The sequence below is a fragment of the Sceloporus undulatus genome, chromosome 9, assembly GCF_019175285.1.
Source record: "Sceloporus undulatus isolate JIND9_A2432 ecotype Alabama chromosome 9, SceUnd_v1.1, whole genome shotgun sequence".
Lineage (NCBI taxonomy): Eukaryota > Metazoa > Chordata > Lepidosauria > Squamata > Phrynosomatidae > Sceloporus > Sceloporus undulatus.
Genome location: NC_056530.1, coordinates 23,818,731 through 23,846,490, shown reverse-complemented (window position 1 = coordinate 23,846,490; position 27,760 = coordinate 23,818,731). Strand labels below are relative to the sequence as shown.

The following is a 27,760-nucleotide window of genomic DNA, read 5'->3' as shown; positions in this document are numbered from 1 at the left end:
CCTGTTTGCAGCCATGCAAACCAGCCTCTCAAACCCAGTTATGCCAAAATCATGAAGCCAGGCTCTCCAAAAGGAGGCATCCTTAGACTTCTCCTGCCACCTTGTGGTCACCAGCCAAAGAAAAACATATAGGGTATCCATGCAATTATATATGTGTGTGTGTGTGCAAAAATATTTTTGGTGTAACCAATAATTATGCCTCTGTTTAACAGCAATGGAGACATGCCCATCCTAACTTTAGTATCCAATGCTGTATCTTGCGCTTGAGGATCTGATATATATTCCTGATTTGTTAGGACTCATATATTAATATAAAGTCTGGATTATCCGCATGAAGCTACTTCCCAGCAACAATTTTAGTAATCTCAAATATTTCTTTTTAAGATGAGGGTTCCTAGATCTCAGGGCTTGACCCTTGTCCTCAGGAAAGATCCACAACCCTCCAAATGAAATGTTGGGGGGTATGGAATCTATGGGGCTGGGAGAAGAGTGTATAGGAAAAGTTACTCTCTAGAGTGCAATTCCAGGCATTCCCAATGCTGGCTGGGGGATTCTGGGAGTTGCAACCCAAGAAAGTGACATTTGCAAGCCCGGCTAAACATATCTCTGGGCAAGTATGCTGTCTTGAAAAGTTGTGTATGTGTATTCCTCATTGCAGAGGAAAGTGCTGCCATGTGTAGCTATGCAACATAGGTTAGAAAAACCCATGCATTTTTTCTTTACAGAATAATTCCTTCAAAACTTTATTTACAGCCTTGCAATGCCAGAATTGTACAAGACTCCTAATAGTCTGCTATCCTTCCTGAAGGGATTTCCCAGCTCTTCAGAAACCAGGTTTTGACCTGGCAATGAATAATTGCAAATATTCCTTACACCTCCTTATTCTGATACATCTCATAGTCTCCAAGATTTCATAGATGAAAAATAGGACGCATGGAGAGCCAAGCATCGGGACAGATGTGTGGCCTTCGATATCTTCCCTGTTCATAACTTTTGCTGAATGATTAATATTGCAAAAGTTATGAATGGGGAGGTTGCAGCAGTTTGCTTTTGTCTGAGCCAACAGAGGAGGGCAAGATCCAGTCCTTTCCATTCCTTTTCTGCCAGCTGAAGTCGTATACTTTTTTGCACTTTTGGATTCAGTTTGCAGCAAGTGAAGTTTGCTGAGGACCAAAAGAGGAAGGAGGAGAGAGAAACCAGGACATTTTAAAAGCAGGTGGAACTAAAATTTGGGATGGCAAAGGAATTAGTCAGGGCTGTCCGTGCCAAATCCCTGCTGGAAAGTAAGCATTGGATAAGCTTGGAATGGCGTACGCTGTGCAACAGTGGTTGATCATTAATGCACCGCGCTTTCCAATATCGCCAGGGCCTGCCCTTTGCGACGCTTCGACGCGACGCTCTTCCGGTCTCAGGGTTTGCCTCCGAAAAATTCTGGGAAATTCCTGACCTGGCAACCCTGAGAAGAAGACGTCAGAAGAGAAGAAAGGGACAGATTTGCCACGGTACAGTGCTCCTGAGCAAAGAAGAAGAGCCGGTGGGAAATTCCTCTCCAAGAGCCTTAGCCATGGCTCTGTTCTTTTGGGGATTCTGGGGGTTGTGGTCCAAAACAAGGAACTTTTCCCCATCTCCGGGCCTGTCCTGCCACAACCGGAGCCCTTCAGACGCGGCGGCTGGACAAGTTGTGGCGCTGACCCAGAAAGGCTTTCCAACGGCCTTTGTTTCGAGGACCGTGAAATGTGGCCAGACTTAGACAGTCGGACAGTGTTCTCCTCCACCGCCAGCACCCCCGACGCGTCCCCCAGGCTTCATTATTCTCTCCAAAGTCCGCTTTCAAGAAGGGAACCATCCAATGGGACTGTATTTGGAGCCCTGGTCACTTGCCCAGCTGGCCACTGGCCAGGAATGGACAAAGGCCGAGTGAGAGGGACAGCAGGCGGCCCGCTCGCAGGGACGTCGTGCCATGGCAGATCGGGTCTTTGCTCTGAAATGATAGTTGGCCAGGGCTCTGAAACCCCTGCAAGCTAGGATTGCTAGGAATCCCAAGCATAACCAATTGTTCACTGGTATTCATTGGTGATCTCCCATCCAAGTACTAACCAGGGCCGACTTTGCTTAGCTCCCAAGGCCAGACTTAGCTCCCATTCCCCTGAGCATCTGCAGAGTAAATTCTCACCATAATGATTTTGGGGCAAAGCTTAAAGCTCCAGAACCCAGCTGTGAATGTGGGTTTTAAGCCCTCTTTGAGACCTTTCCTAGAGAACCATGCACCTTCCCCGCTTTGTCTTTTGGGATTAATGGACTTGAGGGTAATTTCCGGGAAATGCGACCCCCTTCCCTTTCCATTTACTAATGAAAAACAAGAATTAACGTCTGGCCTTCTGTTGGAAAGCGCTCTGGCAGAATGTCTGTCTGCAATTCCTCTGTTGAAGAAGGAAAGGAAGATTAATGTGCAATAATCTTAAAGACACTGAGAGCATGGGTTAGAATAATTTATTGTCCAAGGTTTTGATATAATAATAATGATGATGATACATTTTTATTTATATGCCGCCTCTCCTGCAGGATCAAGTGCAGTTCTAGGGTCAGTGTCTGTTGGACGTTGACCATAGAGTTGCCCTGGAGGACCTAGAGATTCCAAATATGGAGGGATGAGTGTATTATTATTATTATTATTATTATTATTATTATTATTATTATATTCAAAGGTGCCTACACAAATTGGCATGGAAGGGTTATCATTATTGGAAAGGTTATTGTTGTTATTTTTATTTTGTTAATCTTTGGGTCAATCCTGATTCATGGCAACTCTTTGGGTGAGCCACCTCCAAGCCGACCTGACCTCCACTGCTCTAGTGCTCAGGTATTGCAAATGCATGCCCAGTTGCCCACTGGCATGGAAGGGTTAATCCCCCCCCCTTCAGTGGGCAGACAGCAGGGATTGGCCGCAGTGGCAGCCAATGACCAGTGGGCATGGAGGCTGCTGAGCCCTCCCCCTTTTTGGCAAAAATTTGGGTGGGGAGGGGAAGGGAGAGGAGGGATGGTGACAGGCAAGCCAGCCTTGTCTCCATGCCATTTTGCAACCAATGGCAGCCGCGCAGGGCTGGCTTCTCTGCACTGCGGCGGATGCCCATTGGTTACCATGCTTTGCAGGGTGGGCACCAGACCTGGAGTGCCCTGTTGGGTGAGGCTGATGCCCACTTGGTGCACTCCAGGCTTGCAGCAGGAGAGAAGGAAGATGTGTATGTGTTGCAAGCACCATTGCAGAGAGAGAGAAATGGCTGGGGTTTAGCCATGCCCAGCCCTCTGAGTGCCAGGACCCCCCTGGGCACCAAAAAAAGGATGGGCAATTGCTTGCCAGTACCTTTCCTTGCAAAGCCACCCTGATGGACACAAACCTTAATCTCAGGCGGCATCTTCAGTTTAGATTAAGGTTGCAAGCCACAAGGCAGGGAGCTGCCATCTCCTGAAATCGATTTGTTTGCTAAAAGCTGTAAAGACATCACAAAATTCGATATAATGAAGGTGGAATACAAAACAAATAAGCTGCAATAACAGTAATAAATTTAAAATAGAAGACAAGTAACCAGCAAGTGGTACAAAACAAACAAACAAACATATATATAACCATCTTTTAGATAAAAACCTATTTGTTGGTAAAAAAACAATGCCATGGTTATGACCAGGGGCCATGAGCCAAGAGGTTGCATCTCGACATTTCGCCTTGGTTGTGATGTTGTCACAAACAACAACAATGGCAACATTAATGTGGCTGTTTTTCTCCCTTTGCACAGTTTGCAAAGACTGTCTGCCATTTAGGGATTTATATTTTGCCGAAAAATTCAAATTAAAAATTGCAAATTTGTGCAGAAATTGGCATTTTGTTTGCAAACATTTCCTATGCCGCATTTTTCTTTTCTCGGCAGAGAATGCCGCTTTCTGCGCATAAACTTTAATCTTTCTTTCCTTGCGCAGAACGAGTCCCAAATCGCAAAGCTTCCCGACTGTCCAGGACTCTCATTTACTGTGCAACCTACAAAGGCGACTTGGGAGCTTGTCCTGCCTTTTCTGAGTATGGAAAAGGGAGACTCTGGGCATATGCAGAGTGCTGCTGAGTAAACGCAGGGATCTGAGTGCAAGGATTTCCCTTCCAGAGACTTTTTGCATTCCAGGCAGGTTTGAGCCTGGGCCCTGTGCGTTCCCCAGGGCTTGTCCAGGAGAGGTTTCCGAATCCTCACACGTCACACGTTGCACATGGTGAGCAAGACCGGACAAGCTCCCCAAATCACCTTTGTACACATTGCAAGCACTCAGCCATCAGCCTCCTGCACTGACTGGTTTAATCCTGGGCCTTTTTTGCCTGCAGGAACAAGGCATAAGCCCCACACCGAAGCGACAGGGCTGCGCAGCTGCAAAAGTAGGGGCCCAAACCAAAGCATTGCACCTTCCAAAATAAGAAATCCCCCCCCCCCTTTGAATTTCTCCTACACTCCTCAGATTTCTAGCATTGCAGAATGAGATTCCCAAATGCCATTCGTTCACATCTAGGACTTTTGTTGCGCTTGCTGTGTTTGCACTCCCTGGGTCACCACTTTGCCCTTTTGGTTTAAGTGTGCCCTCCAAGGTGCCTCTGGTGACCCCAGGGATTGGATTGTGTTTTCTTAGGCAAGGAATCCGCAAAGGGTTTCTATGGAGGAGAGCCTCCAGCACCCGGTATTTGCAGGCGGTCTCCTATCCAAGTATTAACCTGGGCAGACCCTGCTTTGCTTTTAAAACCAGACCAGATCTGGTGCTGCCCTTAAAGGTATCTAGGACGCGTGGGTACCTTCCAGTCCCCTGGTGACTTAAGGTGACCCCATGCATTTCTATCCTCAGAGGTGGTTTTGCCTGTTCTGAAATAGAGACTACCGCACCCCAGTATTTGTGGGTGGCCTCCCATCCAAGGACTGACCAGGGCTGGCCCTTCTTATTGCCCAAGATCAGGTGGGATCTGGTGCCTTCAGTCGGTCGCCTGTTGGTTTATGGTGACCCCATCAATGTCATTGGGTTTTTCCTAGGCCAAGGATGCTCAGGAAAGAAGGATGGGGAGAGGAAGGGAATGGAAAGAGCAGCTCATAGCCATCAGCATCCTGAGTGGGCCTGCTTCCTCCCAAGGGCACTCTGCTCATGCTCAGGGGCACTCTTCCTAGGCAGGCCAGTTGTCCAGGGCCCTCCCTCCCTTCTTTCTCTCCTTTCTCTCCCGCAGGAGGCGAAGAAAGAGGCACCGGCGCCTTTAAGGGGCCTGGCTGGGGGCTGTGGGGGGGTCTGTGGGGCCGGCCTTGGCTCCCTCCTCCCTCCCTCCCTCCCTCCCTCCTTCCTCTCCTCCTCCTCCTCCTCCTCTGCCTCCTTCCCTCCTTTCTGCCGGCGAGGCTGCTGCTCCTTCTCCCTCCGGATGGGGCTCCTCCGGGGGCTGCCGCCCAGCCTGGGCCCCTCCCGGCCGCCTTCCTCCTCCTCCTCCTTCTCCCGGGGGCAGCCCCTGCCCAGCCAGAGCAGCCCCTGCAGCCACCGCAGCTAAGGGCCCCGGAGGAAGAGCAGAAGGAAGGAGAAGCCAGGAGGAGGAGGAAGATGTCTCTGCGGACGGCGCTGGCCCCGGGCAACGAGCGCAACGCCGAGGCCCCGGTGAGTCCAGCCCCGGCTCCCCTCCTGCTGCTGCTGCCTTTGGGGAGGGGCCCTGGACCTTCCTCGCCATCCTTAATGGTGTTCCCAGAAGGAAGAAGGGGCTTCAGCCTCACCATCCCCCCTCCGGCCCTAAAGTCCCTGGGTGCCAAGCCCATCATCCCTGGCTGCCCCTCTCTTCCTGGGGCTGGGCTGGCACATTTGGGGAGGGAGGCGATCTGGGCTGGTGATGGGGGGCAAGAGGGGCAGAGAGAGAAGGAGAGGTGGGCAGGGTGCCAGGGCTGTGCCGCAAAGAGGGCGAATGGCCTCTTCCCTCTACCCACCATCCCTTCCTCTGCTGGGAGGGGGCAGGTTAAGGTCACTAAGCCCCCAAAGTACCCACTGGGCACCCTAGGGCTTGCCCTCTCCCTCTCCCTGCCATGCCCAAGGCCTTTGCTATGCCTGCCAGCCAGGATCGGAGGGCATTCATTTGGCCAGTCGAAGCAGGGCTTAAGGGGATGTGTGTGTTTGTCTAGATGGTGATGGTGATGATGGTGGGAGCCAGCACTTTGTCTTCCATCTTCCAGTTGTGGTTGTGGTTGTCTGTTTTGCCCTGGGCTTCAGTGCCAAGCCTTAACCAAGAGGCCAGGCCCAACCATCCTGGCCAGCGCCTACAATGACCAGGCAAGAGCAAGCTGCGAATCCCAGGGGCTTCCCATCCAGTGATGCCCATTGGGGCTATTCTTTGCATGCGTGCACCCCAAATGCCAGGGCACCCCAGAGGTTGGCAGGTGAACATTTCCGTCCCCCTGAAACTGTGTTTGGTCTCTGCTGTCGCTTGTGGCGAAAAGGCCATTCCTGGAGCCATAAGATTAGATGGGAATGGCATCCTGTCTTGTCTGGAGGACTCTGGGAGTCGTAGTCCCCAAAAGCTCAACCCTCCAAGCTGCCAGTCCTCTGGGTTTCTTCCCTCTCTTTGCTCCCAAGCGTGCCTTTGGAGTGCCACGCTTCCCTAGGAGCCATCAGCCATTTCTGGCTCTTGCAATGCCCCCAAAAGCAATGTCTCCAGGCTCAGCTGTATGGCAGTATTGGGGTTTCATATACTAACCACAGTTCACCTCTATGCAAGCTAAGAGTTATCCCCAATCACATTTGATATATTCCATGGGGAATCAAAGATCGCAAATGTCTCTTGGAAGCACAGTCACAGTTGCGTTAATTCTGTTTGTCTGCAAAATTGTCTTCCATGGATGCAAGTTTGTGCTTTTGGAGAGTGTTTTGTTGCAGGGGATTGGTTTGATAAACTCACAGCAAGGGGCTAGTCCTTGTGATGGTGCTGCTAAGAAAGCCATGGATGGGGTGCATGTTGTGTGTTTCATTGGTTGCCGTGCCCTGCCTTGATCCATAGGGAGAGGAAGGTAAATGATCATAACCATAATAGCTGTGGCAGAGCAATGCAGAACTCATTGTGAAAGTTGTGTAACCAGTGCTGGTTTTGGGGGAATAAATTATGGGACAGGGGCTTGTGCCTCACAAAATGCATTTTTTAAACTATGAATGGAAGCATCTGGGTGAACGAGAGGAGGGACTTCAAATCATCCTTCCCTACTTTGGCATCCCAGTCTCTAAACACACCGTTTTCTCTATTCACTGAGTACAATGGGACTATCCCTGTCTAGGAAAACATACATAGAAGCGTTGGGCAGTTTTTGGTTGCTTTTTAGAAGATCCAGCTTAGCTCTTGGCTTAGAGTCATAGAGTTGGAAGAGACCCCAAGGGCCACTCATTCTGACCCTTCTGCCGTGCAGGAATTCACCATCAACGCACCCCCAACAAATGGCCATCCAGCCTCTGTTAAAGACTAGGCTAGGCTTGGGAAAGCTGCTTTTCTCTCCATGTCTAAAAATGGTGGGGACTTAAATACCTTGAATGCACCAGATCCTGTCTGGTCTTGGAAGCTAAGCAGGATCAGGCCTGGTTAGTATCTAGATGGGAGACCACCATGGAATCCCAGGTGCTGCGTTTTAGAGGAAAGAACTGGCAAACCACCTCTGAGCATTCCTTGCCTAAGAAAGCCCTACAAAATTATGGGGTGGCCATGACTTGAAGGCACATAGACATTCACATAGGCCTAAATACCCCAAAGCACCAAATGCTACCTGAACATGTGAGCTAAGCAGGGTCAGGGCTGATTAGTAGTTAGATGGGAGTCCACTAATGAATATATATAAGGTGCCACAGGCTGCATTTTAGGGGAAGGATCTGGCAGAACCACTTCTGAGGATTCTTCGCCTAAGAAAACCCTACAAGTCAACAAATGAAGGTGTGCATACACACACACATGGTAAAAACAGTGGCCTACCTTGTGAGGTTATTGCAGGAAGGAAGTAGGGGAGGCAGTGACATGGGCCAGATGTGATATGGATCGAAAGGAAGATGATAGCAATAGTAATAAATGGACAGGGAACATTCTCAGGTGTGTGCACAATTCTGCTTGTAGCTGTGCTTTTGTGTTTATGTGAGAGCAAGAAACAATACCAGCATAGATGTGTCTTGCAAAATCCTGTCTTCCGGCAACGTCATGCGCCCAACATGTCTGTGAATGGCGTTTGCTCCGGCAGGTGAGGCCGGCCTCTTGTCTAACACTTTTGGCTGTTGGCATTTGCTGATCGGGGACTCCGCCCTGCGTTGTTGTTGATGTTGTTGCTGTTGTTAACTGTTGTTGCTGGTTGACAAGCCTTCCTTGAGAGCTGCCAGTGCTGCCAACCACCACTTTGTTTCCATGGAAGCGAAGCCCTTGCGGTGCATGGCATGCGCTCCTCCGCCGTGGAACCTGTTTGGGTGCCAGCAGCCCTCAAACTCACCAAGCAATGCTGCAGGAGGAAGGGTGCCTCTGAGCATGGGCAGAGAGCAACCTTAACCCAGCAAACTGGTTTTGGGATTTGATGCATGTGGTGACCATGCATGCTCTGCTCTCCTTGAACTGCTATGGCATCCTGGGAACTTTAGTTTGGTTCTAGTGCTGTAGTGCAGGGGAGTCGACTAGAGCTTTCTAGCAAGAGGAATCAAAGTACCTCACCAGCCTACAAATCCCAGGATACCATAGCAGCTAAAAGTGGTGCCATATTGCTACAACCGTGCGGTGCGGAGATACCCAAACATCAGAGTCGGTTGATGTTGTTGGACTGGATCTCCCATCAACCCTAGCAAGCTGATGGGGGATTGTGGGTGTTGCAGTCCAGTGGTGCACTGCAGGGCTACACCTTGCTCATTCTTGCTTTAAGTCCATGGGGCAACCTCTGTAGATGGATCTTTTGCCATAATAGAAACAGGAAAGGAAAAACAAAACAAAACTCTTTCCCTCTAAGACAAAAACCAAAGCATTGATACCTTTACAGGTCTTCTTTTCTGATATGCATCATTCGCAATAATTTCTGAGAACGCTGCATTGTCCTGGCATTGTTGGGAGTAACACGAACCAACCAAAATAATCCCATTAATCCTTTGAAATTGCAGCCGTTGTTACACAATGAGTAATTGTTAGGATAGCTCTCTGCCCCACCTGGACTATTTTTGGGTCCTGCTAGTTCAAGGATCAAGCATTGACCAGAATGGAGACTAAGGCCAAGAAATCAGAAGAAGACCAGGAATGGCAAGAACCAGAGGAGATCCTAAAGTGTAAAGATACACAACTGAGGACTAAAGTCGCAATCGTCCAAGCCATTGTATTCCCCATCTCCATTTACAGATGTGAGAACTGGACAGTGAAAAAGGCGGATAAGAGGGAAATCAATTTATTGGGGATGCGGTGCTGGAGAAGAGTGCTAAGGATACCGTGGAGAACCCAAAAGACAAACACATGGGTCCTTGAACAGATCAAACCTCAAATCTTCCTGAAAGACAAGATGATCGAATTGAGGCTGTTGCACTTTGGCCACATCATGAGAAGACACAACTTTATTAGCAAAGACAATAATGTTAGGAAAGGTGGGGAGAAGTAGGAAGAGAGGGAAAACATGAAATGATTCTAATAATGTTATATTTTGTGAGCCTCCTTGGGTCCCTTTTTGGGGAGAAAGGCGGGTGAAAGAGTTTATCACACTGGGGCCAATTTCGGCCTTAGAGAGAGGTTCTGAGGGCAGGGAAATGTCTAATTAACAATTTGTAAGATGCTCTGATAGCCTTTTGGCTGAAGAGCGGGATATAAATAATAATAATAATAATAATAATAATAATAATTATTATTATTATTATTAAGGCACATTTCAAGCATCCGGCAAACAAAGCAGAAATGGCGAGTAATTGCTCGAATGGTTATCACATGCAATTGCACAACTAAAGTGATATCGGGAATGCATTGTCGCTGAAATCTTGAAAGTAAAAAGAAGTGCTTTAATGCTTCTTTGCGACCACTTTAATGGCGGGTTTTGCACAACGTCGTGTGAAATTGTTTCGTGTAATGACGCGATTTTTCCAGGATGTTCAAGGGATAAACTCTCGATCTCCTTTGTGTGATAAACTCCATAGAAGTCAAATAAATAAGTAAACAGTTATTGCCTGCAAGAACAAAATTTGCAAAGATTTCCTTGCCTGCTTTGATTGACGGACTCCCCCAAAGGACTCCCTGGTAGAACATGTGGATGGAAGGTAACAGATACACATGCATGTGTGTGTGTGTTTGTGTGTGCGACATACACACTCACACTCTGCCTCAACACAAAGAGCCCTTGAGTGGTGCTGTTTTGGGTGTGTTCCAGCTTCCTTGCTCAGCTGGGATGGTCTCCCTTGGTGAGGTTGTGTGTCTGCAATCTCACATGGAGTGACCCGACTGCTCTACCGGTTTCCCTTGAAATGGGAGTCGCTGTGGCTTCTCTGGAAAGTTGTCTTTAGGGATGAGGTGTCATCGAGGCAGGGCTGCCTCCTCTGTTGTTGTTGTCGTCACCATCTTCCTGATTTCAACAGCGGATGGGACTTCAGAGGTGGATTCCTGGGCAGAAAGGATGTGCCGGTTCATTGGAAAACAAGCACCGATGAGTGAAGCTTCCCTCTTGAACCCTCGTCCGGACCGAGCCATTTTGGGCACTCCTGTGGAATATTCTCCCTCCTGCTGGACCTTGTGAGACGTTTGGCGTGGATGCAAAGTGAAGCATCCTGGTTTTGGCAAACCAGATCCAGGCCTGACCCCAAAGGAGACGAGATTCCCAGCTCTCCGGATCAAGAATGTGAGTCGGTGATCTTTAACAGAACCTGTCCGTCCGTCCATTCGTTCGGTGGTGGATTTTCCTTTTCGTAGCAACGTTGGTCATGGAAGCAAACTTGGTCTTTGAGTCAAGCTAGACCATAAAGATGGTCTAGTTCAGTGGTTCTCAACCTGTGGATCACAATCCCTTTGGGGGTTGACTGACCCTTTCACAAGAGTCACCTACGACCACCAGAAAACACATAGCAAAATTACAGTTATGAAGTAGCAATGAAAATAATTTTATGGAGGGGGTCTCCACAACATTAGAACTGTATTAAAGGGTTGCAGCATTGGGAAAGTTAAAGACCACTGGTCTAGTTGGATGAAGACCATCTTGTTCTTGAAGGTTCACATGGTCTTTGTCTATTGAGCGGACGTTGTATTATTGGCATGGGAGCCCACAAAACCTTGAGGTCCAGGAGCTTTTCTTTGGACTGGGGAGAAAGGACTCAAGGATCGTATCGGTAAATGAAGTAATAGCTAGATGGCGAGATATTTCCGTATCTGAAACAGGTCAGAACATCTCAAGCTGTTGTTAGGAGGTAGCCAAGTGTGTGGGTGTTAAATCAGGTTTCGCTCCAGTCTTAAATGTGCAAAGCTGCCCAGGGTCAAGTGTTTTCTCTTTCGACCCTCATTTGCAAAACTAACAACAACGGTTGGCCTTCCTTGTAGGTGATCTTCGTGAAGAACTCAAAGTACTGTACAAAATGCCAAATACGCTTAGAATTGGCCTTAAAAAATCCCTTTCCAACATGTGTTTGGAATGCATTTTGTTCTGCACTTTGCACTTTGTTGTGTCTTTGTGGCGGAAAAGGTTTCCCCTTTCTTTCTTTTTTGGTGTTGGGGTTGTAAAAGCATCATCCCACGTAAGTTGCAGGGCCACAAAAGTTGGGGTGTGAAGGTTTGCATCACATGGAAACAAACCAGCAAACAGGTTTTTGTGGGTTTTTATATGGTTTGCGGAAGGGCAAAGTTGCTTCTTCAGATTTCAGGCCAGCTCTCCCTACTTGGCTTTTTATTTACAGTGGTCCCTTCACATTTGTTGGGGTTAAAGGTGAAGGACCCCCATGAATGTGGAAAAACTGCACAAATAACAAAATGCTAAGACAACACACCTCTCTAGGAGTCTCCAAGTCAACATCTGCCAGTCGCTGACCATAGAATCACACTGGAGGACCTACAAATGCCTAGAGAAGTGCTTCCTCTGGGAAATCCTAGATTCTATGGTCAATTTCCAGCAGAGTTGCTCTGGAGGACCTGGAGGTTCCTAGAGGAACCATATTAATCAAAACAGCAGATGACCAAATCCGCAAAAGTCGAAACTGCAAATGGGGAGGGCTGACTGTAATATCATCCATTGAAGATACCTTCACAACCACAGGTTTAAAACCCTATAGAGCTGCTGTTCTCAACCTAATGGTGTCAAACTGCATTGTTTCTGCAGTGCAGATGCAACCTAAGCTCAGTGTCAGTGTGGGTCCAGGTTTAACTGCCCCTTTCTTGGGCTTGGACATTGGGCGCTATGGAGAAAATGATTATCTCTTCTACAGGGTCTGGAGGGGAAGGATATCAGCAGAAAGCTTTGGGCAGATACATCTAGGGGCCTTTCTCTTATGCCAGCAATTGGTGCAAGCATCCCTCGCTTAAAACAGGGAGAGATTCCAACACCGCAAAAGGGAGAGCAGTTCATCTTGTGTCGGCTAACTTTTTCTCAGATCTAGAGCCAGTGCAGTGAAGTGGTTTGAGCATTGGATTGCGGAAATAATCCAGTTTGACATCACCTTAACTACCATGGAATTATGGGAACTGTAGTTTGTCGTGGCACCCGAGCTCTCTGACAGAAAAGGCTGAATGCCTCACAAAACTATAGTGACCAGAATGCTATAGCATTGAGCCAGGACACTTAAAGCAGTCTCAGACTGGATTATTTCTGCACTGCAGATGCAGCCTATGACTCTGGAGTTTGTTGTTGTTGTTGTTGTTGTTGTTGTTGTTGTGTGCTTTGAATTGATTTCCAACTTATGGTGACTGGAAGGCAAACCTCTCATGGGGTTTTCTTGGTGAGTTTCTTCCAAGGGGATTTGCCATTGCCATCCTCCGAGGCTGAGAGAATGTGACTTGCTGAAGGTCGCCCAATGGGTTTCCATGGCTGAACCCTGGTCTCCAGAGTCGTAGCCCCATGCTCAAACTGCTATACTATGCTGGCTCTGTAACGAATAGACCAGGGTTCAAATCCCTGCTCAGTCGTGGGAACCCATGGGTGCCCTCGCTCAAGTCACACTCTCTCAGCCTCAGAGGAAGGCAAAGGCAAGCCCCCTCTGAGCAAACCTCACCAAGAAAACACTGTGAAAAATCCCTTCTGCTTTCTTTCGTTGTTTGACAGAAACGCTGGGCATCCTTTTGTTAGTTAGTCCCAGTTAGCGCAAACCCATCAGTGGTCGAATGGCAAGTCAGCGGGTCAATAAAACTAATGGATTCAATGGCTCTACACTAGCCAGGAGTGATGGAGAATTCGGCTGAAATCTCTTTCCCCCTGTGATTATTATTTATTTTCCCCTCCTGGTTTTGGAAAATGAAACCTCTCCCGACTTCTTCCTTTTGCTCGCTTGCTTGGACTAAAAGTCCTGCGATGCATCCTTCCTTTCAGCTAAACCAGGGATCCATCCTCTTTGCTCTTGTATGCCACTCTGCACAAAACACTCCTGCTGTGTCCCACACTGGCCTCAGAGAATTGCCCTCCGCCTTCCAAGCCTCCAAGCATGCCGCTTATGCCCAGTGCATTATTGATGAGCTTGGAGGTTGTGCATGTGTGCATATATGTGTGTGTGTATATATACTAAGGGTCTGTGCATGGCGCTTTTCCTCCCCTGCATCCCCCACCTTGCGCTAGCCTGACAGGCAGTGCACTCCCACAATGCACCGAGGCATTCTTCCTTCGCCTCCCATGGGAACGTAAAGGCGAGAGCTCTTTCCGAAAGGCCAACCCACAACGGCGAGCCTGGGAGCAACTCCTCTCCTTCTTCCAAAGAAAGGAAGAAAACCCAACAAGGCCAGGGATGCTTTTTCCCTCCTGAAGCACCAGGGTCACAACACAGCTGACCTTTGCTGTTTGCGGGATCCCCCATTCCTCCGTTCTTTGGCATTGGCCTGGCTGGGGATCCAGCCAGATCCCTGATCTTGACACCTCTGGGAGGTTTGGATCCCTGTCCCAGAATGCACTGCTGCCGGCCAAAGCTGCCTCCTCGGGTCAGCACCTGTCACCCAGAGAGCTTCATTTGGACCCATCTCTAATCCTCCCTCCCGCCTTGTGAGTCTTGCTTTCCAATTACACATTTCAGATTTTCCATTTGGACCCGTCTCTAAGCCTCCCTCCTTGCGGGTCTTGGCTTTCCCATTTGTGGGTTCAGGGATTGGGTGTCGGGGTGAGGATTAGGGTCACGGAGCCACTTTTGGAGTCCATTTAATCTGAGGAAGAAGGTTAGCTTGGAGGGCTTAGGAAGGGAACCTTTGGGGTGGATGTTGGCAAACACTTTTCCAGATATGCCATCTGCTTGGGTGGGGAGGAATGGAGGTTTGGGATCGGAAAAGGCATTGACAGAAGGGTTGGGATGCCAGACTTTGGTTGACACATGTGGGTGTTTGCAGAAAATAGGGGATGCAGTTTTGAAGGGGAGGGCAGGGATGGAAATAGGATCATAGTGGTGCCAAAAGAGGATGACAACCAAGTGGATGTACAGGCTGTGGTGTTTTAGCTGAGACTGTGGCCTGTTACAGACTGCCAAAATAAAGCTGCTTTGGGTCTCTTTGGAGGCATGCTATTTAAGTGATGCCTGGGTCCTAAGAGTCCGGAGGTCGCGCCAAAGCCACACTCCATTCCTAAGCACTGGAGGGCAGCTTTGGTGCAGCTTCTGGACTCTTAGGACCCATGCATCATTTAAACAGCATACCTCCAAACAGACCCGAAGCAGCTTTATTTTGGCAGTCTGTAACAGGCCTGTGCTTGCATTTGCACTGCAGCAATACAATTTGATACTGCTTTAACTGGCATGGCTCCATCTATGGAATCCTGGGATTTGTATTTGCGTTGTGTTGACCCCTCCGTCAACCAGACCTCTCTGACAGAGAAGGCTGAATGTCTCATAAAAAGATATGTAAAGGAAGGAAACTCCCTCCCTCCCACAGGTACATGCATGTACTTCTTTGGTTACGCATGCAGTTGGGTGGCAGTGTTTCCCAAGCTTTGGTCCTCCATATGTTTTGGACTTCAGCTCCCAGAATTCCTGACTGTTGGCTAAGTTATCTAGAGCTTCTGAGAGCTGAAGTCCAAAACATATGGAGGACCAAAGCTTGGGAACCACTGGCAAAAGAACATGTAGCATTTGTGGGTGTGGTAAAATGTATGAATAGCAGTCCCTTGTGGACTGAATCCAGAGCCAGGGAGCCTTCCAGCTATAATTTGATTTCTCCAGGGAGTTGGACCAGGCACAGCGAGTGCCATGCCCCCAGAGAAGTAGCCATCTTATCAGTCTTTTCTCTCCATGACGGTCTCCTCCAGCCACGAGCCAAAAGTACAGCGTACAATAAGTTCCTAAAAGGCTATTTTGTTTTGTTCTCATGGGGAACAAGTAACAGAATGTGCAGCCGCTGCTTTGGCTGGTGCCCGCTTACTGTGCCCAAACAAACCTTCACTACCGGTGGGAAAATGTGGGAAAACACCTCTGGAGATCACTCCTGCTTTTATTTTGTTGTTAACCACCCTTGAGTCTGTCCCACGCATGGCAACCCCATGGATGGGACGTCTCCAAGACTCTCTGTGCTCTGCTCAGGTCCTGCAAATTCATATCCATGATCTCCTTCATAGAGTCCATCCATCCAGCATGCACTCTTCCTCTCTTTCGACATCCCTCCATCTTTCCTAGCATTATTGTCTTTTCCAGTGTGTCGTTCCTTCTCATGATGTGACCAACATACGACAACTTTATCATCTTGACTTCCAGGGAGATTTCAGCCTTGATCTATTCTAGGACCCATTTGTTTGCCTTTTTAGCTGACCATGATATCCTCAGCACTCTTCTCCAGCACCACATTGCAAACGAAGTGATTTTCCTCACTGTCCAGTTCTTGCAACTATGCATGGCAATAAGGGAAACAATGGCTTGTACGATTCTGGCTTTCCTGCTGAGTTGTATATCTACAGTAGTTTTTACTACTGGTCCACCCTTTTGTATCTTATGTACCTTTCTAGGGATGGAGAGACTCTCTGTCTTCTTGCCTTTGGTGTTGCTAATGGGACATGTTTAGCCCAGTGGGCAATTCGGGTGCAGGACTGGATAATATTGAAAGGGCATGCTCCTTGGGTCATGCACATCCTATGTGCCAAGACACACATACACACACTCTTAGTCTGTAGAATAGGGGCTGGAAAAGGACAATCTGGAGGCTGTGTCTCCAACCCCATTGCGCTGCCCTTAGTTTGGGGTTAGGGCTGTATAAGTGACCAGAAAAGTTCAACTGATTCTCCATTGAGTCCTTGGAACAGGAGCAATTGTGGTGAGGGATGGTTGTTGCTTTTGAACAGCTCTTTGCAGGCAATAGGATATACCTTTGTGTTCTATTGTTTGAAACTGGATTTTCTAAAAGTATGATTTGCAGGAAAGATGGAGGAAAGAAAGAAGAGAAAAAAGGTGGAAGTAGATGAGATACGAATGTGGGCTAGACATGTACTTTGATTCATTTACTGGCCTCGCTTCTGAAAAAATCATTTTCTTGACATTTGCATCTCTAAAACAAACATTTGTTTCTGAGCCGATAAAGCAGTGAGATGCTCTAGGAGAGATCTGTCCTCTTCCGATTTCCAAATGATTCTGCAAAGCTGTTTTCTGATCTGGGTCTGGCTGGGAAAATGGGATCCTGCAGGTTCAAACACTTGATATTTGTTTTATTTATTTATATATTTATTTATTGGATTTATATCCTGCCTTTCTCCCAATAAAAGATTCAAGGCGCCTCACAATAATTTAGAAAGATCAAACTAAAACATTAATTCACCAAAGTCAGAAATTCTAGGAGCCAAAGTCCAAAGCGTGGCCAGCAGTAACGTTTCTTAGTTCTGGCAAAGCGGACGTTTGGAAATTTGGCTGGGAATCCTCTGTTGCGGTCAACGTTGCACAGCTTTACTCATACAGTACTTAGCAGAGGCCCTAAGGAACCCTATTTACGAATTGCAAAGACGTGTAATGGGATACCGGCAAGAGTGTCCGTATGCACATCAGGAGTCCCTAGCCGGTATCCATTTGCACATCCCATCCCATTGGGCATCTCTCCTGATGTGAAGCAGTCATTTTGGAAGCTCCTCTAAGTAGTAACGTAAAAGTAGCCCTTGCTGGATTGGGAAACTGCTCAATTCTATTTCCTGCAAACATAAGGTTACTTAAGACGATGCAAGTCCCCAAGTGAATTCTGCTCTTTGCCCTTTTTTAAAAACAACAACTGGTCTTTGCCTTGATAAGAGAGCTATTATTCTTGTTGTTGTTGTTGTTGATTATATCCCATCTTCCTCCCAGTATAGGCACTCAAGGCGGCTTGAGTCATCCTTTCTTGTTGGGTCGCCAACTCTGGCATAATGGTTTCAGCATTGGACTATGACTGGAAACCAGGGTTCGATTCCTGACCATGAAACCCACTGGCTGACCTTAGGCAAGTGACACTCTCTCAGCCTCAGGGGAAGGTAATAGCAAACCTCCTCTGAACAAACTGTTCCAAGAAAGCCCCAGGATAGGGTTGCCATAAGTCTGAAATGACTTGAAGGCACACAACAGCAACAGCAACAATAACCCCAACTTTGGAGGGAATGGAAAACCCATCAGCTGCTCTGCTTCCAGCAGACTTTGTGCAGCCCTGGAGAGCATGAGGGGCCCGGGGTTCAAATGGCAGCATGGCACTGGCTGTCCCCACTTGCTGTTGAAACAAACCCTTGCAGGATTTCCACCTCGCTCTCTGCGTCAGGCTGGGCTCCGCGTCCCGTCCTCTTCACCGCGCACAGAGAAAGCAGCTTCTGAGGCAGAAAAATCCACCTCCCGGCTCTCCCGCTTTGGTCCGCTTAGCAAAGAAATGGGGCAGAAAAGTGTCCCTTTGTGCGAACGGAGGGCAAGGGGCTGGAGGAGGGATGGAGGGCGAGACAGGCTGGAAACCTGTGGCTAGGGACCAGTTGTGCACTTCTGAGTTGGCGCTGGGTCTTTAGGAATAGCATCCAAGAACCTGCAGGGTTAGATAGCTACACCAAACCCTCTGATGAAGAAGCTCCTTTTTACAAAGTCTCTTTCTGCTTTCCCACCCTTGCGTTCCTCTTCATCCTCTTGTCTAGCTGGAAGGTTTTTTTAGCAGCGTCAGCCTTGGGAGCATGATGAAGGGGAGGCTGGAGAAACACAGATTTTCACTATCAGGTTGTAGTTGTAGTAACTTGTTTGCAGTAAACAATGCAATGTAGCTTGTCAACAAATCTTGCCAATAAAACCCCATGATAGGTTCACCTTAGGATTGCCATAAGTCAGAAATGACTTGATGGCACACAACAGCAACAACAGTTCACATCATGCAGTTACAGCTCTGCAATTTTACGTCTCTCTCCTCCTGTGGAATGCTGGGATTTGCAGTTAAAGGAAGGGTCCTAAGAATTCTTAGCCAGTCAGTCACCCCAAACTACACAGTCCAGGATTCCACAGGTTGCAACCATGGCAAGGTAAAGTGGAACCGTAACACCATAGTATGAATGCTCTTGGTCTGGATCTGAACCCAGAGCCCTGCTTCCATCAAGACTGCTCCTGGCTGGAGCCCAACTCTTAACCATCCCTTTCCAGCCTCCCAGACCAGCTTCCATCTTGAAAAGGGCGAAGGGAACCCGCCTTTCCTCCTTCCCGTGCGAAGCAAGGCGGTTTTGTCAACCTGGGCAGGGCTCCATCCCAGGAGTGGCTGCCTTTCAGGTTAGTTTTCATGCCCAACCTACTCTTTTCCCTCTTAATATTAGGATGAGGCACTTCGGGGCTTTTGAGAGCCATAGACTGGCTAACTGGTTCGTGGGGATTTTTCTTTCTTTAATTCCCGGGTCACAGCCTGGATGAGTCAAAAGGCAGGATCTTTTTACTGACGTTTCCGTAAGCTGCTGAGACTGAGCATGGCTTTAGTGTGTCAGAGTAGCGTACCAATTGACATCATGGTGAGGAGGAGGAGGAGGAGGAGGATAGAAGATGTGGGAACTTTGCATTCAGAGAGACTGGGAAAGACCGTCACTTAAAAGTAGATTAGGATTGCCAAAGTGAAAACTGGAGGGGGCTCCTGTACTTTTGACAATGCTCTGGCTCTTTCATGCCGGTTTCATTTAGATGCCTTATTTCATGTTTCTGCAAAGTGGTATCAAAGTGCTATAACTATGTAGTGTGTGGATGCAACCCCAGTGTGATTTTAACTTTCCATGATGCTCCATTTCACACTGGTTTCTTTAGATGCCCCGTCTCATGTGTCTGCAAAGTGGTATCAAAGTGCGATGACTACAGTATGTGGTGTGGATGTGATTTTAACCCTGTGGGATTTTAACTTTTGATGATGCTATGACTATTTCACATTGGTTTCAATTGGGTGCCCTGTCTCACATGTCTGTAAAGTGGTATCAAAGTGCTATAACTATGTGGTGTAGATACAACCCCTGTGTAATTTTACCTTTTGATGATGCTCTCCCTGTTTCACACTGGTTAGTTGGATGCTTCTTTTTCATGTATCAGCTTTAAAGTTTCCCAACTTAAGTTTTCGCTTCCTTTTTCACCTTTAGAATTGCACAAAATAGGGAAATTATTTGATTTTTTTAAAAGTGTGAATGAAAGCATTAACTTGGCTCTAATAGTCACACTCTCTCAACCTCAAAGTATGGCAATGGCAAATGTCCACTGAATAAGTCTTACAGAGAAAACACCATGATAAGGTTGCCATAAGTCAGAAACAACACTAAGTACTGGGGAGACTCCAGCCAGCTTAGGGGAGGATTTGGGCAGAGGAGAAAGGGGCATTTGGATGCTTTCTCCAGACCTGTGCCAGGGCTGTTAGGCCTTCTTGGCTGCTTTGCTCTTTGCCTCCTTGATCTCCATAATCTCCTTGGACTAAAGATCTTTTGCTGTCTAAGCTTGTTAAGGCGACCAGCCTCCCTGGGGACGATTCTGGGACTTGGACCTACCAATTGCAGGGACTTTTTGCCAAACCCTTCTAGTCCTCCATCCCAAGGATGCATCTCAAGGATGCATTCAAATTGCAAGAAGCAGGAAAAGGGGTCATTTTACGGCTGTCTTCTTATCAGCTGCACCTTGGAGAAAAACACCTTATTTTGGTCAGTTACAAGAAGAGCTTGGAAAATTAACACTGTTAGGACTTCTTCTTAAGGGAATTGGTCAGCCAAAGGATCACACAAATTGGCATCTTGGCTAATTTGCCAGCTAAGCCCTACTTGCTTCTACCTGTTTTCAAGTGTTTTGGATTTTGGATTTTTCCAAATTTGGAATATTTGCATATATATATATATATATATATATATATATATATATATAGAGAGAGAGAGAGAGAGAGATAGACACTGGGACGCAAGTCTAAATAGGAAAGTCATTTATGTTTTGTGTGTACTGTATATATCTCATACACATAGCCTGAAGTGAATTTCATACACAATATTTTTAATAGTTTTGTGCATGAAACAACATTTGTGTACACTGAACACTCAGAAAGCAAGAGTGTCACTATCTACAGCCACTGAAGTGGACAATTTTGAATTTTGGACTACTTTGGATTTTGGAATTCCAGATAAGGGAGACTAAACCTGTAACAATAAGAAAAGTTCTTAGAGTCACAATGCATCAGTGAAATTGGGTGATAAAACACAACACTGTAAAATACAAAAATAATATGTTAATATACTAAAACAAACTCCTTATGTCGCTACATGTCTCAGCAGCCTTTCCCATTGTAACTCTATGACTCTGAGAAATGTTTGTCTTCTTGGTTCTCATGTTATCCGTTTCTTTCTTCCTGAAGCACCAGCGCTGCCCGGTGGTGACCCTTGACCCGGCCCCAATCCCGGTGACGCCGCCGCTTTCCCCGCAGCCCTCCACGCTGGCCAGCAGCCGCTCCGAAAAGGGCTCATCATGGTCCAGCCGCTCGCTGGGCGCCCGATGCCGCAACTCCATCGCCTCCTGCGCCGACGAACAACCTCACATCGGCAACTACCGGCTCCTCAAGACCATCGGCAAGGGCAACTTTGCCAAAGTGAAGCTGGCACGGCACATCCTCACTGGCAGAGAGGTGAGGTGGGCAGGACGGGGGGGCATGGGTAGGGTGGCGCTGACCGGTGGCTGCTCTTGGATTTCGGCATGCAGTTTTGGTGGCACATGTCTGCATTATGGTACAGTGGACCCTTGTTATTTGCTGAGGTTGGTTCTAGGACCCTCCGTGGATAGCAAAATCCATGGATGCACAAGTCCCATTAAATACAATGGCACAGCAAAATGGTGCCCCTTATATAAAACTTCATTGCATTGGAATATTGAAATATAGAGTTAAAAAGAACAAATATAAAATATCCGTATTCTAATTCATATGAGAGAATACGATCCTTGAGATAATGTGGGTGTGAGTTCGTATAGGGCTTTGTTGGTCATAACTAGCACTGGCCCTGTTTTGTTTTCTTTAAGGTGGCTATAAAAATAATAGACAAGACCCAGCTGAATCCAACAAGCCTCCAGAAGGTAAGTGTGAATGGCTGAAGGGAAGGAAGGGCTGGGCGGCAGGGCAAATAGGTAGCCAAGCTGGGCTCTTGCTAGCCAGTAAGTGGCTGCGGCTACCGGGGCTGCCATTGCAAAAGTTAGGGGACCACTTGGTGTTGATGGATGAAAGCATAAAGGGTGAGTGTACATTTGGGGAGGTGGTTGTGATGTGGGAAAGCTTGGGGGGTTGAGCTCTGATGCAGAGCATGAACAAATTAATTTTGGTCTTGATGTACAGATTACATCTCCCAGAATCCCCCAGCTGGCATGGCTTGGTCAAAAAATTAAGGAGAGCTCTTAAATTTGTGGCCCATGAAACACTGAGGTCTTAAATGTAAGAAGCTCCGTTGTCAGTGGTGTCACATGGGGGGGTGCAGGAGGTATGGACCACACCAGGTGAGGGTAAACACAGGTGGGGTGATCACTCACCATCCATCCCAAGACCCCCCTGGCCACCCCCTTCCATCAGACGGAACACCTCTGCCATCCATCAGCTGTGGTCACTGCTGGGCATTCTGGGAGCTGAGTTTGGGGACCACTGCTTTATGGCTTTTTTAGAGGGGGGGAGATGCATTGATTCTTCTGGCTGAGGGGTCCCCATCCTGCCAAACCTTTGACCCATCCCAGCTCCCCAAGACCACTCCGATTGTAATGGAGGAGGAAGAGGAAGATGCCTCTCAATCTCCCTTTTGCAGCCACTGGTCCTTTCCCTAATTAGCACCGGGAGTCCAAGTTGGTCGCTGTGGAAACGCCATCTCCTGCCAGCTTCTCGCTGAAGGGGAAGATGCGGGGGGGGGGGGGGGGGGGAGGCTAGTTAACAACCCGATTTTCCAGGCCAAATGAGCTCTGAAAGATTTTTTTTTGAGGGGGGGGAGAACTGAGGAAGGAATGGATTTTCATTTCAACCCCCTCAGATTTAGTTATTTGCCCCAAGAAAGTCCCATGGTCCCCATCCCGATCCAGCTGTCATCTCAGTTGTGGATGCAAACTGGTGCTTCCAATACAGCATGGCTGGGAAAGTCAGTATGCCCCAAAGTTCACCCCCCCACCCCAAAATGCACATAGTGTCACTGTCAGCCACTTTCCTCCTTTAGAAATGATAGTATAGCAGTTTGAGCGTTGGACTATGACCCTGGAGACCAGGGCAAAAAGACTGATGAAGGGGATGGCAATTGACTATCCACCTTTCTCATCTCTCACTTATTTGGTTATGTCTTTGTTTATTTCAGCTCTTCCGAGAAGTAAGGATCATGAAGGGTCTAAACCACCCCAATATTGGTAAGTTTGAGCCAGAGGGGAAGATGGCTGCCATGTAGGCTGGTGGATGATGGGAGTTGTCATGCAAAACTCTGGAAGGTACCAGATTTGGGAATGGTTGGTGGAACGGATAGAGCATGGGACCTGGAATGAAAGTTTGATGGTGTTCTCTACTCCTCTCAACCATGAAGACCAGTTTCTCAGCTTAACCCGCATTACATGGTTGTTATGGAGAACATACCCCCATTTACTGAAAAATGTGGGATGGGAACCAGCAACTGCTTGTTAATGGTTTAATTTTTAAAAAATCTATTTACAGTGGGCCCTTGGTTTTGGCTGGGGTTTGCTTCCAGGACCCCTGTGAATACCAAAATCTGTGGCTGTTAAAGCCCCATTAAATGCAGTGGGAAGTAAATGGTGTCCCTTATATTAAATGACAAAATCAAGGTTTGCTTTTTGGAATGTGTATGAATGTGTGTGTGTGTGTGTGTGTGTGTGTGTACACACATACATACAGTGCATGTAATATTTTTCAAGTCATAGATGTTTGATTCCATGGATAAAGAATCCATAGATATGGAGGACTGACCGTACATGGATTGATTGCTTTCTCATCAGGCTTTAATTGGTGTTTTCTTTTCCTTGTGGTTATGTGCTACCAAGTTGACTTTGACTAAGGGCAACCCTATGAATGAGAGCGCGCCATCAGCATCAATTCTGGAGAAAGCGTGAGGGGTTTAGAAATCCCAAGAATGCATGTGCTCTATGTCTGAGAAGCCTAACTTGGATTAACTTTAAATTGATCAATTGCTGGTATCAAGGTTGAGTACTAAGGTCTTACCCAAAACTCTGCTTCTCTGAAGCTGGCATCAGGGATGTCCTGGTTGGTGTCTGGACACTTCTGTGGGCCCAGGGTCTAAAAGAGCTGATGGGATCTCTCTCTCTTCATTTCAGTGAAACTTTTTGAGGTGATAGAGACAGAAAAGACCCTCTACTTGGTCATGGAGTACGCTAGTGCCGGTAAGTGCCATTTGGCCCCAATCCAGGGATTCCCAAACTCCTGCCTTCCAGGTGTTTTGGGCTTCAGATCCCAGAATCTCTGACCATTGGCCAAGATGACAAGAGCTTCTGGGAGCTGAAGTCCAAAACCCCTGGAGGACCAGCGTTTGGGAAACATTGCCCTAATTCTACACTTGCGCTCCCCTGCCATTTTGTGCCTGCCAGTGGTGTCCTGGTCCGCTCCGCTCCTTTCCCTTTGGACGTCTCTGAGTTTCTAGTTCCTTCAGGGCTCTTCCATACCATACAAATTATAGTGCAACGATTCCAGTTTAACTGCCACAGTCACATACTATGGAATTACGGCATTTTCAGTTTGTCATGTCATTGCCGTGTGGCTTCATGTCGTTTCCAATTTAGGGTGACCCTAAGGCAAATGCATCATGGGTTTTTCTGGGGCTGAGAGTGTGCGACTCACCCAAGAGAATGAGCATTTGGGATTCTCATCCAGAGAGCTTGATGGGCTCCTCAGACTACAATTCCCAGGATTCCATGAGTATGGCAGATAAAGTGAAACCAATGCGGTATAACAGTGTGAAAGGGCCCTCAGATGCAAAGTTTTTAATGAGTGGCAAATGCATACAGGAAGTCGAAGGCTTTCACGGCCGGAATACATATTTTTTTGTGGAGTTTTCAGCCTGCGTAAACTCTTCCAGGACATGGTCATGTAGCCCAAAAACCCCACAAAAAACATTTCATATAGGATTTCAGAGGCCTGGTTTTGTGTAACTCTGGGCTGTGGCCCCAAAAGCTGGGGTAGATTCTGAACTGGGCGGCTGTGCCAGTTGCAAAGTCCCATTGAAAGCAAAGTTTGGTGGTTGTAGGATGACAAAGACAGCTGCACAGGGAAGGACAGGACACAGACAACCCAAACAACAGTCTGCTTCTCTTGCCTCTGTTGTACCTTTATTCTCCCGGAGTTACTAAAATTGGACATGCACACATGCCCCGTTCTGTAGAAAAGATCCTCAGCCCAGGCAAAAACTGGTTACTTGACCGCTGAGCTCAACAGCCGCCTGCCAGCATCAGCAGTCAGAGCAGTTCTGAGATGGAAACCCGGGATTTGCTCCTCGCTGCACCTTGCCCAGAGGTGCCAAGAGAGTTTTGCCTTTCAACCGGTTTCTACAAGGCCTTTGAAGCTATTTGGAGTCCTTAAATCTCCAGATGCAAACAGTGTGGGAGAAGCGGCTCAAATAACCAAAACTGTAAAATAGCTTGGCATCATTGGATGCATGTATCGATTTATAGCTCACCTTTCTCCCAGTGTGGGAAGAGGAACCGAAATAACAAGTAGCCCAACCTGTGTTTCCATGAGCAGTATGTTTTTAGGAACTTTAGGAAGATTTTGTGGAGCCAGACACTTGTGCCAGCTGGATTGCCGTCTCTGACTGGCAGCAACAGCTCTTTGCAGTTCAAACAATATTCTTTCCTGGCTCTACCTAGGGATGTTGCAGGGTTTGAACCCAGCACCTTCTTGCATATGACTACGGGATGCTGCCTTTTTACCAAATTGGTCCTTTGGGTCTGTTAACCCACTGTTGTCGCCTCTGACTGCCACAAACAGCTCCCCAGGATTTTTACAGACAGGATTGTTTCCTAACCCTTCTTGTGTTGGTTATTACCTTTAAAGCCCTACATAGTTTGGGTCCGGGTTATGTACAGGATCGCCTCCTCCCATATAACCAATCCCATACACTCAAGTTCTCAAGGGAACGTTTATTTCAACCAGCCAGGACTAGACTTGATCTTAGCATTGAATTTGTTTTAATTATTGTAATAATTTAATTCTATATTTGTATACTATTTTTGTATGTTTTTAACTGTAGGGTGTTTTTTTAATGTTATAAGCTGGCTTGAGTCCCAGCCTTGGGAGAAGGGCAGGATATAATAATAATAATAATAATAATAATAATAATAATAATAATAATAGACTGGCAACTGTCACCCAGAGGACCTTTTTGTCGGCCGCCCATAGATGTGGAATGACCCACCGGGACAGATTCAATTAAACACACTACAGTGCTCCCTCGGGTTACGAAATTAATTCGTTCCGCCGCCGCTTTCGTAACCCGAAAAACCTTCGCAAGCCGAAAACCCATAGGCGCTAATGGGGAAAAGCCGCGATTTCGTGTGAAATAGCACCGAAAAGCACCAAAAAATTTTTCGTAACCCGAAAAAACCTTCGTAACCCGGAACAGTTATTTCCTATGGGATTTTTTCGTATCCCGGAAATTTCGTAACGTGGGTATTTCGTATCCCGGGGTACCACTGTATCTAAATTTAAAACAATATTAAAGACCCGGTTGATCTTAAACTATGGATTTTAAAACTTCTTTGTTTTAAATTTAATGTTGGATGATTTTAAAGTGTCTTATTTTTATGTGTTCTAACTTAATGGGTTTGAATGGTTCTGTGTGTTTTAATCTGTGTTGCATCCCACTTCGAGTTTTGGGGAGAGGCAGATAAGAAATACTACTACTACTAAGTACTGCTACTACTACTACTACTACTACTACTTCATTATCACCACCACCATTTTGGGAGTCACTTCTGGGGGGTTTCCTATTCAAAAAGTTTTTTAAAAAAATAACCAGGGCTGCAGCCGCACTGCAGAAATAATCCAGTTTTATTATGATAGTTCCCAGAACTCCATAGCGTTGAGCCGTGGCAGTTAAAGTGGTGTCAAACTGGATTATTTCTGCAGTGCAGATAGGTGCAAGATCTGACCATACTTAGCTTCTGAGATCGGGTGTCTTTAGGGTTGGACATTGGTGCCAGGATGGGATGGTGGTACTTGGTAGCTGGCAGTCCCAGGAAAACTTCTGCCCTCTGTGCATGTTTTTAGTAGCGGTACAAATGTGCCTGGAAGGGATACAGATGTTGAAGTCCTTCTTTTGGTTTAGTGGCCACTGATACATGCCAGTCAAAGCAGCTGTCAGTCAGAGTGAGGGGAGCAGCAGTGAACCAGGAGGCAAACCACCTTGGCGCTCAGACCCCAGGGATAGACATGCAATAACCCATCCTCCTTGGGCTGCAAAAGTCCAACCGGTCACAACCTCTTCTCCCCCCCCCCCATTTCATAGGAGAAGTCTTTGACTACCTTGTCTCCCACGGTCGTATGAAGGAGAAAGAAGCCCGGGCCAAATTCAGACAGGTAGGGAAGCGTTCAGACATTTACGTCTGGGGTAGCTGGGTCCCACAGAAAGGGCAAGGAGGCAAGGGAGCATATTGGATTCATTGCAAGGGAATCTAAAAGGAACCCAGGCTGCCCGTTGGCCTTGTGAAACGCAAGCCAGCCAGCGTGGGTTTGGTGCAGAGGGAATATCGGCTGCTCCCGTGGCGGTTTCACGTGGCCAGGGATTGATTTTCTGCTGCTCCGGCCTCTGGGCGGAAGATCGATCCTGCCATCCTGGGCTTGCTTGCTTTAAAAGGGACACTCAGGATGAGCAACGATGGAGGGAAGGAGGGGGTGCAGACGTCATCTCTCGGCAGGAAAGGGAGAGATGTGTGTCGCGCACGCAGGCATTATTAACTCCTCATCTTTCCCCCTTCTAGATTGTGTCTGCTGTGCATTACTGCCACCAGAAGAACATTGTCCATAGGGATCTGAAGGTGACTGCTTTCCTAATTCCCCCCCTTCCTCTTTAAAAACAGACAAACCTTCTCAGGTTGAGGCTCCCTTATTCTGAAATATCCAAGATCCAAAACGCTCCGCATGGGTGGCTGAGAGAGTGACCCCCTTGCTTTCTGATGGTTTCCTATACACAGACTTTATGAG

At 47.4% G+C, this 27,760-nt stretch overlaps 1 protein-coding gene across 5 annotated transcripts in view; it reads left to right on the top strand.

Moving 5' to 3' along the window:
- The first annotated feature begins 5,367 nt into the window (after positions 1-5,367).
- The window catches only part of MARK4 (microtubule affinity regulating kinase 4), a 39,029-nt gene continuing 16,636 nt past the window's right edge, over positions 5,368-27,760 (top strand). For 3 of the 5 annotated variants that reach the window (XM_042440426.1, XM_042440425.1, XM_042440427.1), the window contains exons 1-7: positions 5,369-5,655; positions 20,942-21,208; positions 21,598-21,651; positions 22,899-22,947; positions 23,881-23,946; positions 27,066-27,136; positions 27,538-27,594. In XM_042440426.1, the coding sequence (XP_042296360.1) occupies positions 5,602-5,655; positions 20,942-21,208; positions 21,598-21,651; positions 22,899-22,947; positions 23,881-23,946; positions 27,066-27,136; positions 27,538-27,594 (618 nt within the window). In that variant the 5' untranslated portion in view covers positions 5,369-5,601. Of the gene's footprint in view, positions 5,656-14,093; positions 14,181-20,941; positions 21,209-21,597; positions 21,652-22,898; positions 22,948-23,880; positions 23,947-27,065; positions 27,137-27,537; positions 27,595-27,760 lie in introns of those variants that run through there. The other 2 variants (XM_042440428.1, XM_042440429.1) reach the window with 2 other exon arrangements.